We start from the raw sequence: 12,861 nt of genomic DNA, 5'->3' as shown, positions 1-12,861 counted from the left end.
GCTCCAGGGAATCTGGTGGGACAGGTCTTTAGACAGTTGGACATTTTCAGGAACTGATTTCATGATTCTAATACTTGCATCTCCTCATATCTAGAAAGGCGCTAAAAGCATTAAATCTCTTCATGGTGACATCAGAGCCTCCTGACCAGCAGTAAAGTGAAAGTCAAAGTCGCTCAGTTGTGTCCGGCTCTTTGCGACCCCCTGGACTCTCTAGGCCAAAATACTGGAGTGGGTAGCCTTTCCCTTCTCCAGGGGATCTTCCCAACCCAGAGATCGAACCCAGGTCTCCTGCACTGCAGGAGGATTCTTTACCAGCTGAGCCACAAGGGAAGCCCGACTAGCAGAAAACCTTTTGTAAAATGAGCACTTAATTGTATTGAACTCCCTCCTTCACCAAAATCTTATATACTGACCTCCCCCCTCTGCCTCTTTGGAGCAGTCTCTTAGAGCTGAGGTGCTGCCTCCCGGGCTGCAGTCCTCATTTTGCCCCAAATAAAACTAGAAACTCTCAAATTGTGCATCTTTTTAGTGGACATTTTAATCTCACTAGTTGTCTGACCCAGGTCAGCTAGCATGGATTTTAACACTGAGCTGAATTTAAGGTAGCAACTGTACCGAGCCTTATACCTTCTCCCACAACAAACCTATGGGGCAGGTTATCATTCCATCCCGCAAAGCAGCGGACCCAGGGTAAAGGACTTGTGGAAGGTCACACGGCTTGTCAACAAGAGATTCTGAGTTTGATCCAAGTCTGTTCCTCTCCAAAGGCGCTTATATCAAGGGCATCCCTGCTCCCAGTTAACGCAGAAATAGACAAGCATCCAGGCAGCAGAACGCTGGGCCACACTGCACCCCCTCCGAGAACACTTGCCCCAGATTCTAAATGCACAGGAGCTACGACAGTGAAGCATGCTGCTCACGTCCTAAGAAACTGGGGCTGACATCGGCACATCCATGGACCAAGCACTAATTCCAGCGGCGGGGAAAGCTGGTTGCGGGATTGGTGGTGAGAGGGAGCGGCGGAGGGGCTAAGGAATAGTTACAAAGCTGACGCGGGTCCGCAGGCGCCGCTACCAGCGATCCTTCCCCGGTCGCGCAGGAAGCCAAGCCTGCTGGCGCCCTCGGTCAAACAAGGTCTAAAGTTCGCGGCTGTGCGGCGCTAAGGGCGCTGCTCCGCGTCCCCGCCGCCCGGCGCGCCCCCGCCGCAGCCTGGGTCCTGGGTGCGCACGCTCGCTCGCCTGCTTCCTGCCGCCACCGCCAGGGCCATGGCGACCTGCCTGCGCCTGCGGAGCTGCGCGGCTCCGCACCTCCGGCGGGCACCTCCCAGCCGGATCTGCCGCCCCCGTGCCGACTGCCCGGTGGCCCCGATCCGCGGCTACGCCCGAGGCCCGGCGGGCCTCTCCTCGGCCCTGCTGCACACCGACGGCTTCGTGGGCGGCCTCTGGGTCTCGGCAGCCGCCACCTTCCCGGTGCACGACCCGGCCAGCGGCGCCGAGCTGGGCTTGGTGGCCGACTGCGGGGTGCCCGAGGCCCGCGCCGCCGTGCGCGCTGCCTACGAGGCTTTCTGCAGCTGGAGGGGGGTCTCGGCCAAGGTGAGTGCGCGCAGGATCCAGGGGCGATAGGGGCTTTGTACCCTAGTGAAACCAGCTGTGTCACCTCTCCCCTCCCCAGTGCTCCAGGATACACCTTGTGGAAAGACAACAAAGAAGTTTGGTGCGGGCGTTAGGGAGCATGGCCCGGCTCTCGAGCCTCATAAAAGGTCGGGTAGAGGAGGAAAGGTTTCCCTGGTGGCTCAGATGTTAAAGCGTCTGCCTGCAATGCGGGAGCCACAGGTTCGATCCCTGGGTCGGGAAGATCCCCTGGAGAAGGAAATGGCAACCCACTCCAGTATCCTTGCCGGGAGAATCCCATGGACGGAGGAGCTTGGTAGGCAGCAGTCCGCGGGGGTTGCAAAGAGTCGGACACGACTGAGCTACTTCACTTTCACTGTCAGGGGAGCAGAACACGAACCTGCAATTACAAGCGAACAGACCGCTGGGGGAGGGTGGTTGGTTTCGGGAAAGGTGAGAGCACGTATGATTTCAGAGCATCTGAAGTACCTGCCTGGCTGCAGGAAGACCACGCAGGAGGCTAACAGGGTGGTTTACACGGAGGCTGGTAGTGAGTGCTCGGGCCAAGTCATGAACTGGGGAGTGAAGAGAACTGGGGGAAAAAATCGGGGGCTTTGGGCAAGGGAAGAGAGAAGCCCAGAACCACCCTCCAGGTTTGGGGCCTGAATAGGGAGATACATCCATTAACTGACATAGGCAGAAGTAGAGAATTGGGGGTGGGGGGTGTCAGAGGGGGAGAGACTGTGGGGGATGTTGAGGCAGGGAGATTTCCTTTCTCCTTCATTTAGTTTATGACAGGTAGTCAGCCCAGAGGTCATTTTCTACCCTGCCCTTCAGCATTCTTCGTCTGAAGAAGACAATCCAGCAATGAGGTCCAAGTACCAAGGGAATCTAACACTGATTCATCCATCAGACATTTTCTGAGCACCTGTTATGCTCCGCACTGTGGGAGGTTCTGGGATACAGCAGTTCCACAAAAGAAACATTCCTGCCCTCACGGAGTTCACTTGGAGGGGAGGGGAGGGAGGAGATTTAAGCTGTGACAAATAGCATAGCTAAACAAGTCACTGCTCCTTTCCCCTGGGTCCTGGTGCACACAAGATGTGCTTGCTCCTTGGAAGAAAAGCTATGACAAACCTAAACAGTATAAAAAAGCAGAGATGTCACTTTGCCAACAAAGGTCCCTGTAGTCAAAGCTGTGGTTTTTCCAGTAGTTATGTGCAGGTACCAGAGCTGGAGCGTAAAGAAGGCTGAGTGCCGAGCAACTGTTGCTTTCGAATTGTGGTGCTGGAGAAGACTCTTGAGTCCTGTGGACAGCAAGGAGATCAAACCAGTCAATCCTAAAGGAAATCAATGCTGAATATTCTTTGGAAGGACTGATGCTGAAGCTCCAATACTTTGGCCACCTGATGCAAAGAATTGACTCATTGGAAAAGACCTTGATGCTGGGAAAGATTGAAGGCAGGAGGAGAAGGGGACAACAGAGAATGAGATGGTTGGATGGTATCACCAACTCAGTGGACATAAGTTTGATCAAACTCCGGGAGATGGTGAAGGACAGGGAAGTCTGGCGTGCTGCAGTCCATGGGGTCACAAAGAGTCAGACTTAGTGACTGAACAACAAACAAATAAGTATGTTAGAAGTAATGAATGCTATGAGACAAAGTAGAGAAGGCTAACAGAATCAGAGGCCAGAGAAAAGGGGCAAAATGTAAAGTAAATAGTGTGGGCAACTGTATTAATTTGCTAGGGCCGCCATAACAGAGTATCACAGACTCAGTGACTTCAATAGGAATTTCTTGTCTCAGGGTTCTGGAAGCTACAAGCCTGCTCTCAAGACATGAGGGCAGGGCTGGTTTGTCCTGAGGCCCCTCTCACCCGGGCTTGTGGGTGGCCATCTTCCCCATTGTCACATGCTCCTCCCTCTGAACTTGTCAGTGTCCAAATCTCTTCTTGAGAATACACTAGTTATACTGGGTTAGGATCCACTCTTATGACCTCATTTAATCTTAATGACCTCTTTCCAGAACCTATATCCAAATGCAGTCACATTCAGAGGTACTGGGGAGTTACGTGAATTTGGGGGGAACTGAATTCAGGCTGTAACCTCAGGGTAGGTCTCATTGAGGACATGAGAAGCAAAGACCAAAGGGGGTGAGAGAATTCAGCTGGAGCAAATACCGAGTCAGGAGAGTGCCTGACACACGTGTAGATCAGCAAGAGCCCTTGTGCTGAGGAGACTGACGCAGAATTAGGAGGAGAGGGCTGGATGGAGTGGGGTGTGTAGCCATTCTAAGGACTAAGTGGGGTCTTACTCTAAGTGAGGCGGGGCTTCATTTCAGGGTTTTCAGAGAGATCTAACTTGCCTGCGGAAAGGATGCTCTGGCTACAGTGCTGAGAATAGATTGTAGTGGGGGCAATGGTGGAAGTCCAGGGACCGATAGGAGGTGGTGATTTACATGGGAGATGCTGGTGGCCGGCACTAGAGTTAGTGGTGGGGGCGGTGAGGAGTGTTCTGATAAAGGATATGTTTTGAAGGTGGAAGACAGCTGGTTTCCCCAACAGACTGTTACAGGAGAGAGAGAGAGATGAAAGACAAGACTGAGGGAGGGGGAGGAAGGTGAAAGACAGGACTGAAGGATGACTCCAGGGCTTTCAGCCAGAGCCACTGGAGGGAGAAGGAAAAACCACACACTGGGATGGGGAAGGGGCGAGAGGAGCATGGGGCAAGAAACTGGAGCTCAGTTTTGGCCCCACTGAGTCTGAGATGTCTGTTAGATGCGAAGTGAGGGTGTAAGGGGGACGTTGAGAGGAGTGGAACTGGAGAGATAACGCACAGGAGTGCTAACAGCTGTGGGAGACACGAGCTTGCAGGAAGCGTGTGCATCGAGGTGAGCCCTGGGCCCTCTGAAGTCCTTTGGGAGCTCCCCCCGACCCCCACCGGGGCCTGCAGCCTCAGCCTGCCCCGCTGGGGTGTTTCAGGGGCTCAGGAGCAATTCCAGGTTCAGTCAGACGGTTCTCTGGGGCCTTTCAGGGAACCCTTCCCGAGAGGACCTCGGAGCGACTTACTAAGGAAGTAGTGGGGTCAGCTTCCCACCTCTGCCGTCTGGATGGCGGGGTGCAAGCACAGCTTGTAAGGCAGCTCTCTTGTCCCCCCACCTCCGGCTATTTTCCACTCTCCTCTCTAGGCCCGTTCACGTCCCGGGTTCCTCACGGGTAGTGGCTCCTATATTACTTCTGCCAGGGAGCCCGTCGGCCCGCACAGCCTGCCGTCACTCTCGCTTCTCTGAGCCCGTGGCGTGGCCCCCACCTCCTTCCCCACCTTGTGCACCCCTGGAGGGGCTGAGATAAGAGAAGGGAGCTGACGCTTGCTGACCGCCTTCTCACCTGGCGCATTCGCTTCCTCTGGCCGTTGGGACGAATCATCCCCAGCCTGAGGGATTTAACACGACGCAGCAACAACGCAAATACCGCCCTGGAGGTCCGAAGTCCAAGAGGGGTTTGCAGGGCTACATTTCCTGGAGAAGCTCTGGGGTTTCCTGGGCTTTTCCAGCAGCAGCAGCAGAGCCCTCCCTGGGGCTTCCCTTATAGCTCAGTTGGTAAAGAATCTGGCTGCAATGTGGGAGACCCAGGTTTGATCCCTGGGTCGGGAAGATCCCCTGGCGAACCCGAACATGACTTAGCGACTAAACCACCACCACCCCCTCCAGAGGCCTCCCTGAGTTGGTGGTCTGTGGCTCTGCACCACACCAACCTCTGCTTCTGGAATCACCCCACCTGCCCCACCTCCGACCCTCCCCCTCCCTTTGGTAGCCCTCCTAGTGATTATATGGAGCCCACCTAGAAAACTCAGGCTCTGCTCTCACCTGACCTTAATCACGTGGGCAGAATCCCTTTTGCCTTGTGAAGTAATACATGTAGTCACAGGTTCTAGGGATTAGGAGGGGAATGCTCTCAAGGGCCACTCTTGTGCCCTCCACAGCTGAGCACAGTTCTTGGAGCTTCTCGTCCTTTCAGTGGCTGGCTTCCTTGGTGGCTCAGATGGTAAAGAATCCGCCTGCTATGCAGGAGACCTGGGTTCGACCTCTGGATTGGGAAGATCCCCTGGAGAAGGGCATGGCAACCCACTCCAGTATTGCGGCCTGGAGAACTCCACAGACAGAGGCTACAGTCCATGGGGTCACCAGGGTCCAACTAGACTTAGCAACTACACCACCACCACCACTCTACAGAGAGGGTGAAATGACTGTAGTAATATTAAGAGCTGTCGATACCTCTTCTCTGGGGGTTTGAGATTCAGAAGATTCAACAACACCCTTGAGAGCTAAGATAACAAAGCATGTTAGCTTATCCAAAATAGGGAGGGGAAAGAACCCAGAGAGACAGTTGGCGGTGTTTCCACAGTCTCAGGCTCTCGGCTCATGAGAGGTATGAGAAAATAATTTAAATCTTACACCTACTAAATGGATTAGAATGACAGAATGACAAACCAGGTTTGCTCGTTGCTATTGGCAACCTCTCAGGCAGGTAGGAATAAACCACAGAGTCTCCTTTGCTTCATGTACACCTGTTAGATGCATGAGGCCAGAGCTCTGGGGACACCTTCCTTCAGGGCACCTCTGTGGTCTGCTTGACCTGGGTTCTCTGGGCTCTCTCTTTTGAATATAAATGAATTCTTTTTTTAAAAAAATATTTAAGAAATCATTTCTTCTACAATATACTTAATCTAGTTTATTCGTCCATCCTTTTATTTTTGAAAATTTTTTTAAATTGTGGTAAAATGCACATAATGTAAAATTTACCATTTTAGCTCTTTGCAAGTGTACAGTTCGCTGGCATTAAGTACATCCACAGGGTTGTGCCTGGCCTCTCTTCTGAAGTGTGCAAAACCCTTTCCTAAGCGTCACAGACCCCACACCCTCCACCCCAGTCTATGGGACAACTTGCCAGGGAGTCATTAAAATAAAGACCTGGCCATTTGTCAGCGGTCACTGAGCAAAGGTGTGGGAGCTCTCAGGGGTCTGTGGGGGGCTCCATTCGGGGCTCCTGAGCGGTGCCCGAGGTCTACACAGCTCGCCTGTGTCCTGTGGCAAGAACCTGCTCAAGAAATTTGCTTCGAAAACCAAGTAATGTTCCCAAGTGGGGGGTCCTGCAAAGGGTGGGGGCTCCACCTGGGCATTAGCCAGGTGCCCAAGCCCGCAGCCAAGTCTGTAAGCACAGTCTCCGCTTGTGAAAGCCCACCCGTCACCGTTACCGTTTGCGGTTTTTCCACCCAGCCTTTTTTCTGTACTTGTATACAGTTGTGATGGTTTTAAGTCTGCTAAAAGCAAAGTGAACTTTTAAAGCAAAGTGATGTTTACATTCCACCGTGGGTCCGAGGTTCCAAATCCTCGGATTCAACCAACCTTGGACTGAAAATGTTCTGCAAAAATTCCATGAAGTTCTAAAAACACAAAACTTGAATTTGCCTTGCTGGCAATTGTTTTCGTAGCATTTACATTGTATTACGTATGGAGGAAGTTTTGGTATGAAGGTCCTTCCTTGGGCTCTCACTTGACCCACAAGCCATCCCAGTTGGAGTTCTTGATGAAGAGCACCACCAGGAGAACCCGAAGGAAGACCGGGGCACCTGAAGGCGCTGAACATTCTCCTCTACAAAGCGCTCACAGGCTTACTATGCACCCCGGAAGTGAGCCAGCAGCTGTGCAACCTGAACGCGGAGCTCTGCAAGGTCTCTCTGGCTTCAGGCTTCTCTGCCTGCCGCGTCTTCTGGAGGGCGACCCTCTCTGAGGCCCAGAACGCACACCGGAGGCCATCCTGCAGAGGAGCGCTGCGCACATGGGGCATCTTCTGATGTCCCAGCAGACCCCGAGGAACGTACCGCCCAGAGTGTGTGTTCAGGACAAAAAATACGTAGCTATGGTGGAGATTGATCAGCTACTGGCAATTGCTGATTTTGGACCCCGGGATGACAAGACTTTGCACACAAAGTGATTTCAGCGACCCCGAGGCCCTGGACACTGCTTCGCCAAGTGATACCCAGGGCCCTGCGGCACACTCGAATCTGAGTGGGATTGACCACTAGGCACTCAACAAGCAGATCCTGGAGTATAAGAGGAGAGAGAAAGGGCACGGGACCGTGGGCCCCCTGTGGCCAGAGCACATGGCTGAGCTCAGGAAGCAGACGAGGAAGAGGAAGGCCAGACCCTGTGTAGATGATGACCTCTCTCCCAAGAACTACCTGCAGGGCGGGGAGGGGGCCGCCTGAGGAGCGTGCCCCGGGCTCCAAGTGGGGCTCCAAGAAGCAGAGCAGGAACTGAGGTGGAGAGAAAGGATCAGAAGGGAGTGGATCGTGACCCAGCTCCGGGTGCCTGCGCACTGCTGGTGCCACTAGCGCCCTCCTGCAGCTGCAGGTGGTGTCTGCATCCTTTGTGCTGTGTTGCAGGAGAGGTGGCAAGGCCTGCGGGAAGGGTGTAAAACCCTTAGTGGAAAAAAATGTAAAAATAAAGAACTATACTTGAGGACACTGAAATAAGCCAGTCACAAAAGGACAGAGGCTGTATGATTCTACCTGTATCAAGTTCCTAGGGTAGTTAGATTCATAGAGACAGAAAGTATTAATAGAATGATGGTTGTCAAGGCTGGGAGGAATGGAGAGACAGGTCCAGACTCTCAGTTTTGCGAGATGAAAAGGTGGTGATGGAGGGTGGTGATGGCCACAAGACCATGTGAAGTGTTGTACTTAATGCCACTGAACTGTGTACTGAAAAGTGATTGAGATGGTAAATGCTGTGTTCCGTGTATGTTACTGCAAAAAGTAAGGAACTATACCTTTGTGTGGTGAAATTCATTATTCGCATTTACTGTAAATAGTAACAGTCGTTCCACAAAACTTTTTTTCGATTTTACAATTTATGACTCAGCACACCCAATCTTTTGATATTACTCACTGAAGAAAGGTCTGTACCCCTGGAACAAATACAATATTGCATGTTAGTTATACCTCAATTTTTAAAAACAGGTCAATATATGTTTCCCCAAGAATGAGACTGCACAGCAAATATTTTAGGAAACTGAAGACTATTTAATAGTCTCTCTTACACTTGGCATTTTACTATTTTGTATTTCTTTTTCAGGAGAGGAGTTCTTTACTTCGCAAGTGGTATGACTTAATGATACAAAATAAGGATGACCTTGCCAAGATAATTACAGCTGAAAGTGTAAGTTCGGGACCTAACTTAGTACTTGAAGAAACTGTCCAAGAGTTCTTAGAAGAAAGCTTGGAGGAGTCTCTAACTTCAGTGCTGTTAGGTAGCTAAAGAAAATGTGAATTCTAAAAAAAAAAAGAAAGAAAATGTGAATTCTTTACTTCATGATCAGATATCAGTTATTATTTTCGGCACAAATTTTTCTGATTAAATCAGGCACACATATTTGCTAAATCAAAATTTCTATGTTGTAACTTACTCTTTAATAATATGCAAGAAATCGATTTTGAGTGGACTATGTGAATACTGCTTTTCCACCATTCTAGGTTTTTTTTTTTCCCCCACATGACTGCTTTGATTTTTTATGTTGTTTTTGTACATTTGCAAAGGTACCAGCTTTTTGGTCACTCTGATAAATTACTTTCCACTGTTCACAACATTTAGAAATATCAGAAGGAAAAAAAATTTGAAGAGGCCATTCTAGGCACCTCCTCCTGATTGTAAACCTGTTAAGGAGACAAATGACAACTGTGGCTCAAGGTGACCTGGCAGGCTTCCTTCCATCACCATTTGTGATTCTGCTTTCAAAGACTCACACTGAGGCTAGAAATTTCTCCACCGCCCAGTGGGTTTTGTAATGGGAGACTTTGTACTCTGCTTGCAGCTTTGAAGAATTGAGAAACACAGAATTGCGCTTTTGTTATTAGAAGGTAATGAGTGGCTCGACTGAGGCAGCCGTCTTGCTCTTGCCGTGTGCTGGTGTTGGAGGACCCTCCCTGCTTCAGATTTACCAACAGCATGAATCAAGAAAAGGTAGCCAAACTTCAGGCTCAGGTCCGGATAGGGGGCAAGGGTACAGCTCGCAGAAAGAAGAAGGTGGTACGTAGAACAGCTACAAGCTGATGACAAAAAACTTCAGAGTTCTCTAAAAAAACTGGCTGTGAATAATATAGCTGGTATTGAAGAGGTGAACATGATTAAAGATGATGGGACAGTTATTCATTTCAACAATCCTAAAGTCCAAGCTTCCCTTTCTGCCAACACCTTTGCAATTACCGGCCACGCAGAAGCCAAACCAATCACAGAAATGCTTCCTGGAATATTAAGTCAGCTTGGTGCTGACAGCTTAACAAGTCTTAGGAAGTTAGCTGAACAGTTCCCTCGGCAAGTGCTGGATAGCAAAACCCCAAAACCAGAAGACATTGATGAGGAGAAGGATGATGTTCCAGATCTCATAGAAAATTTTGATGAGGCATCAAAGAATGAAGCTAACTAAGATCTTTTCTGATTTTTGGAAGCTGGCATGGACTAGATTTAACAAATCAGCTATGTGGTTCCAAAGTTTTACAGACACAGAGAACATCAACTGTTACTAGTTCAGTAATATAAATATTTTGTATATTGATAATGCTGTTTGTTCAGCATTTTTTGGTCATTAATTTTGCATTTTGCACTTCCTCCCAGGATCTATTCTTTTGGACAAAATACGAAGTGTTGGTGCAGTTTGAGGGTCTTTTGGGTTTTAATTCTTGTTTTTTTTTTGTTTTTTGTTGGGGTATTTTAGGTGTGTGTATGTGTGTGTGTGGGTATGTATGTATACAGTGGAGAGCAAATTGGAAACCAGTTTTATTTATCCTCCTCCTTACCCCAGTAGAAATATAGCAAATCTTTACATTTGTTAAAAAAAAAAAAAAAAGAAGAAGAAGGTAATGAGTGTGTCCTCTTCTGATTTAATTTAGGGAAAGCCACTGAAGGAGGCACAGGGAGAAATTCTCTATTCTGCCAACTTCCTGGAGTGGTTTTCAGAGGAAGCCCGCCGTGTTTATGGAGACATTATCTCCACCCCAGCAAAAGAAAGGCGGGCTCTGGTCCTCAAGCAGCCCGTCGGTGTGGCCGCAGTCATCACCCCGGTATGTGGCAGGATCAGCGAGATCTGGGGGAGGCTGAATGGGGCTGGAGCAGCTGGGCTCATCCTGTTCTCTCTGCCACCTGTTCCTGGCTTCCTGATGCTGCTCCTGGAGGCGGGGGCGTGTTTCCTGGTCGTCTGTGATAATGAGAGGTGTGGTGGTGGCCAGTGTTTCCTAACGCCTGCAGGAGGGGGATGACCCACAGGAGGACCCTGGGGGCTTCTCTGTCTTGGCATTAAAGGCTTCTTGGCGTTGTCTATGCTATGCTAAGTCACTTCAGTCGTGTCCGACTCTGTGCGACCCCATAGACGGCAGCCCACCAGGCTCCCCCGTCCCTGGGATTCTCCAGGCAAGAACACTGAAGTGGGCTGCCATTTCCTTCTCCAATGCATGAAAGTGAAAAATGAAAGTGAAGTCGCTCAGTCGTGTCTGACTCTTAGCGACCCCATGGATTGCAGCCTAACAGGCTCCTCCGTCCATGGTATTTTCCAAGCAAGAGTACTGGAGTGGGGTGCCAACGATCTTCTGGTGTTTATCATTTTTAAAAAAAGACTTAAGATGTGACACTTTCAAAGTATTTTTGTGCCCTCCAGCAGGCACTGGGCCACATTCTGAAAGTTAAAAGGCTGAGAAATAAGATACTGCATCTGCCTGGATAGGACTGCAGTATCCTTGTGGGGCAACCAGCTTTCTCTACATGAGTTGCTTCTCTTGGGTCCATCTTCGGCTAGTTACCATATTAACTTCTCTACGGTGTCTGCCAGCTGGTCTCAAGACTGCTAGTCTTTCCCTGCTCACTACAGTCACAGAAACATTCCCCTCGCTGTCTAGACTGACTAGGCTTGACCCAGAACTCAGTCTCCACTAGCTGTGTGACCTTGAGGAGGTTTCTTAACTGCTCTTGCTGTCTCCAAACCTGCAAATGAGAAAAATACCAACCTCATTGGGTTGTGATGAGGGTTTAATTGTAATAGTATAAAAGTACTTACAACAGTGGGCTTCCCTGGTGGCTCAGAGGTTAAAGCGTCTGCCTCCAATGCGGGAGACCTGGGTTCGATCCCTGGGTCGGGAAGATCCCCTGGAGAAGGAAATGGCAACCCACTCCAGTATTCTTGCCTGGAGAATCCCATGGACGGAGGAGCCTGGTGGGCTACAGTCCATGGGGTCGCAAAGAGTCGGACACGACTGAACGACTTGACCTCACCTCACGTACAACAGTGCCTAGGTCAGAATAAGCACTATACATGGTTTTGTTGAAACAAAATATTACTATAAATATCCACAGAGAGCTATCTATGAATATCTAGAGAGGGAAGTAATATATCATATACCATCTTCAAAATCACCTTTGCTACTCTTTTTCCCCAGAGGGTCACCAAACTACAGCCCTCAGGCCTGTTTGTAAATAAAGTTTCACTGGGACAGAGCCACTCCCATCTGTATACATGTTGTCTAGTTGTGACAGAAACTGGACATCCCACAAAACCTAAACTATTTACTACCCAGCCCTTTACAGGGAGAGTTGGCTGTCACCCAGTGTAGATAATTTTATAGTGTTTTAAACCCTGAAGGTGTTTTTGTCTCTGTGAGCCCTTGTCTCCACAGTCCCTGGAGCCAGCAGGTGCCAGGTGTTCTGAGCTCCCGTGTGTAAGAACACCTCTGCCAGGCAGAACTTGCAGGCTGGTGTCTCGACCCGCCTGCCTTTGGACCAGCCCTTCCTCTCACTCGCCTCCTCTCTTCTGATCCAGTGGAATTTCCCCAGTGCCATGATCACACGGAAGGTGGGGGCCGCCCTGGCAGCCGGCTGCACTGTGGTGGTGAAACCTGCCGAGGACACGCCCTTCTCCGCCCTGGCCTTAGCTGAGGTGAGCCGCTGCACTGGGTCCAAAAAAGGACGTTATCTATCTGGGACACAAAGAAGCATTGTCGAAGCCTCTTCCCTTGCCTGCATCTCTTGTTTGGTGGTGCTATGATTTAATTCACTAGTCATTATTTTAAGTCAGATGTTCCTCTTTTTAGAAAAAGTAATGGGAATTTTCTGACATCTGTAGGTTATTGTTTAGGCTACCCTAGCAATGATATCTTGGAGAAGGCAATGGCAACCCACTCCAGTACTCTTGCCTGGAAAATCCCATG

General features: G+C 49.9%; 1 protein-coding gene and 2 pseudogenes across 2 annotated transcripts in view; all 3 read left to right on the top strand.

Annotated features, from left to right (window-relative positions):
- Window positions 1-1,222: 1,222 nt before the first annotated feature.
- Window positions 1,223-12,861, top strand: part of ALDH5A1 (aldehyde dehydrogenase 5 family member A1) — a 27,918-nt gene continuing 16,279 nt past the window's right edge. Inside the window, exons 1-4 of one of the 2 annotated variants that reach the window (XM_019985953.2) lie at window positions 1,228-1,592; window positions 8,747-8,830; window positions 10,558-10,728; window positions 12,474-12,590. In XM_019985953.2, the coding sequence (XP_019841512.2) occupies window positions 1,266-1,592; window positions 8,747-8,830; window positions 10,558-10,728; window positions 12,474-12,590 (699 nt within the window). In that variant the 5' untranslated portion in view covers window positions 1,228-1,265. Of the gene's footprint in view, window positions 1,593-8,746; window positions 8,831-10,557; window positions 10,729-12,473; window positions 12,591-12,861 lie in introns of both variants that reach the window. The other variant, XM_070778315.1, reaches the window with a different exon arrangement.
- Window positions 2,076-8,740, top strand: LOC139179029 (putative ribosome-binding factor A, mitochondrial; annotated as a pseudogene).
- Window positions 8,867-10,495, top strand: LOC109577166 (transcription factor BTF3 homolog 4 pseudogene; annotated as a pseudogene).

Source organism: Bos indicus, chromosome 23, assembly GCF_029378745.1.
Source record: "Bos indicus isolate NIAB-ARS_2022 breed Sahiwal x Tharparkar chromosome 23, NIAB-ARS_B.indTharparkar_mat_pri_1.0, whole genome shotgun sequence".
Taxonomy (NCBI): domain Eukaryota; kingdom Metazoa; phylum Chordata; class Mammalia; order Artiodactyla; family Bovidae; genus Bos; species Bos indicus.
This window is presented reverse-complemented; position numbering and strand designations above follow the sequence as displayed.